This window comes from Polypterus senegalus, chromosome 10 (genome assembly GCF_016835505.1).
Source record: "Polypterus senegalus isolate Bchr_013 chromosome 10, ASM1683550v1, whole genome shotgun sequence".
Lineage (NCBI taxonomy): Eukaryota > Metazoa > Chordata > Cladistia > Polypteriformes > Polypteridae > Polypterus > Polypterus senegalus.
Window position 1 is genome coordinate 31,254,817 of NC_053163.1, and position 2,456 is coordinate 31,257,272.

Consider the following 2,456-nt stretch of genomic DNA (forward strand, 5'->3'; position numbering starts at 1 on the left):
AGCCTGAAGTAACTTTTCCAGAATTGGTTAATCAAGCTTTGCTTCTGTGATGAGCCACACATCCTATTGGAACATTTTATCTTTTAGTTTGGCCCAAAATGGCCATATTATAGGACAATGTATTGTATTTAAATTAGAAGATAATTGTAACTCTTCTCACCTTTTCATATCCCCAGCATGTTTGAGACCAAACCAGATAGTCAGAAGCTGTTCCCCAAGTTTGCTGACCTTTCCAAAGAGCAACTGCAGAACAATCCTGACCTCCAGGCCCATGGAGGAATTGTCATCTGCAAGCTGACAGAATTCCTGCAAGATAAAGGGCAGGGCAAAGCTGTGAAGGATCTGGCAGAAACTCATGCCAAGCAGCACAAGATCCCTCGGGTTTACTTTCAGGTACTTCTCTTTACTGGGTGTAAAGGCTTGATCTGATGGCCTTGTTTAGTAGAACATCGTTTTTTGTAGGGTTGGGTTTCTGATTGAAGTGTAATGTGTTTCTGTTCCCCTCTCAAAGGGGCTGACTTTTAGAAGCCCTTTTCTGTAACCTTGTTAATGCAAATGCCTTTGTGCTTGTTTCCATTGAGGATACATTTAAAAGCCCCTCTTTAAATTCCAGTGTCCCCTATGAGTCAAGAACAGACTTCATGGTTCTTTAATTTTTTTTACTAATATGCCAAACATTGCAACCTTGAACTATTATCCCTTATGTGTACAAAGCAGGAATTGACCCAGGTTTACCAGGCATTGTGCCAGCCTCTAATCTGCTTGTTTCTGTAGTCTCAAAGGTTTGCATATGAGGTGTACACCATAACATCTGCAGTGTCTGCTCAAAGATTAACAGAAGAGAATTCTTTGAACTAAAGCTTTCATCAAGGCGGTCTAATTTTGTGATTCCCCTCTAGGTCCATTAATCTTGTAGAGGGGTTTAGTTCTGTACTGCTCTACATTCAGTGCTCTTAGTCTCTGGTTTATTAAGTTTTATAGTTAATCTCCAGAAATTGCATTACATTGTAACAAACCTATTGTTGGCTCTACAGTTTTGGCTGCACAACTTGATTGTGACCTTCATGATAGGGGAATACTTTAGCCTTTGGCATGGCTGCTCAGTTCTGGAAGGAACACCAAACTGCTACTGAACAGTACATGCAAATGTTTAATTGTGCCTTCAAGGTATTAAGACTGGCACTTTGTTTCTGGCGAGTTGCTTCTATGACCTGGAAGTTCTGAACCCTCTTTAGTTGGCTATAAATGATGGATGGTTTTCTTTTACAGATCATCAGTGATGTCCTTGTTGAAGTGGCAGCAGAGAAGATTGAAGGATTGAGCTCTGATGCTCTAACATCCCTGAAGAATGTGCTGAAGATGTTTCAAACTAAAATGGGAGAGTGCTATGATGTGCTGGGGTTTGATAAATGATTGTTTGTCTTAGCCCTCATCTGATGCTGCTTGACCCTTTAATGAATAAAACTGCTAAAGATGATGTCTGGGTTTTCTATTGATCCTTCCTGTCTTCTGCTCTCTGGTGTATAGAAATCGCCTCTAGATGGGAGGCTCTGTCAAGATCAGGATTTCCACCCTTATGGTACAATGCCATAGCTCCAATACTTTGGACTTGGACCCAATGTGTGACTGACTGTTGCTCACATTGTTTTGCTCCTGGTATGGGTTATGTGATCTTGTAAGCGAGTTCATTTTGACCCTTTCTAGGTTTGGTTGGGAACCTTGGTATAATGTCATTAAAACTGTCCTTGTCCCTTAACTAAAGGATACTGGTGGTTGTAATTCATCAAATGGATATGACCTAAACTGGTTTATCATGCAGTGTTGTGGCCTAATAAAACTGGGAATGACAACATGGAGAAGGGTTTTTGTACTGCTAGGAGTTCTTTCCACTTAGTTTTGCAAACCAATCCAAGAAATGGATCTGATCCAGACAAGTCAATCCAATAACGTCCGTTGAACAAGACTTATCTAAAGGGGGTTTTTATTGTAAAAGGAATAGCTCTGCACTAGTCGTGATCTTCCTATATATGGTAGGAAGATCTTGTTGCAGTTGGCACATGAGCCAGTCAAGGAGCATACACTTGCATCGTGACCGGAGTAGCTCCTGGACAATTTTTTTTTTTTTTCTGGTTAGACCAGACATGTTCGTTCCACTTTGAAAATTTGGGTACTGTAGGTGTTTGGGTTTAACAATTGCATGGGTGGGATTGGGCAGCAATGGGTGCAGGCTGCCCTTTTCCAAACCAAGGGATTTTTAATGTTGCTGATAATGGATTGATGTATTTACGGTGCAGGCCTTTACTAAAAATACCAATTTAAGTAATTGTTAATCTATTAATTGCCCACAAAGTTTATCCTCCATGCAGCCCATGTTCTAAATATGCATGGGGGGAGCCTGTACATATCTATGGGAGGTTTTTTATTTAACTTGCTTGGTCATCCAGGAAAGTTTTTAA

General features: G+C 40.6%; 1 protein-coding gene across 1 annotated transcript; it reads left to right on the top strand.

Annotated features, from left to right (window-relative positions):
* Window positions 1-175: 175 nt before the first annotated feature.
* LOC120537025 (myoglobin-like) lies at window positions 176-1,477 on the top strand. Its single transcript, XM_039765623.1, has 2 exons — window positions 176-393; window positions 1,270-1,477. Exons 1-2 carry the CDS (start codon window positions 178-180, stop codon window positions 1,411-1,413), a joined length of 360 nt encoding a protein of 119 aa, XP_039621557.1. The 5' UTR covers window positions 176-177; the 3' UTR covers window positions 1,414-1,477.
* Window positions 1,478-2,456: the final 979 nt, after the last annotated feature.

What these genes read in the sequence shown, in the direction of transcription:
- LOC120537025 (XM_039765623.1), top strand. Translation starts at nt 178, where the DNA reads ATGTTTGAGACCAAACCAGATAGTCAGAAGCTGTTCCCCAAGTTTGCT. An exon ending in TCCCTCGGGTTTACTTTCAG is followed by an intron (nt 394 to 1,269) that starts GTACTTCTCTTT and finishes TTTCTTTTACAG; the next exon opens with ATCATCAGTGATGTCCTTGT.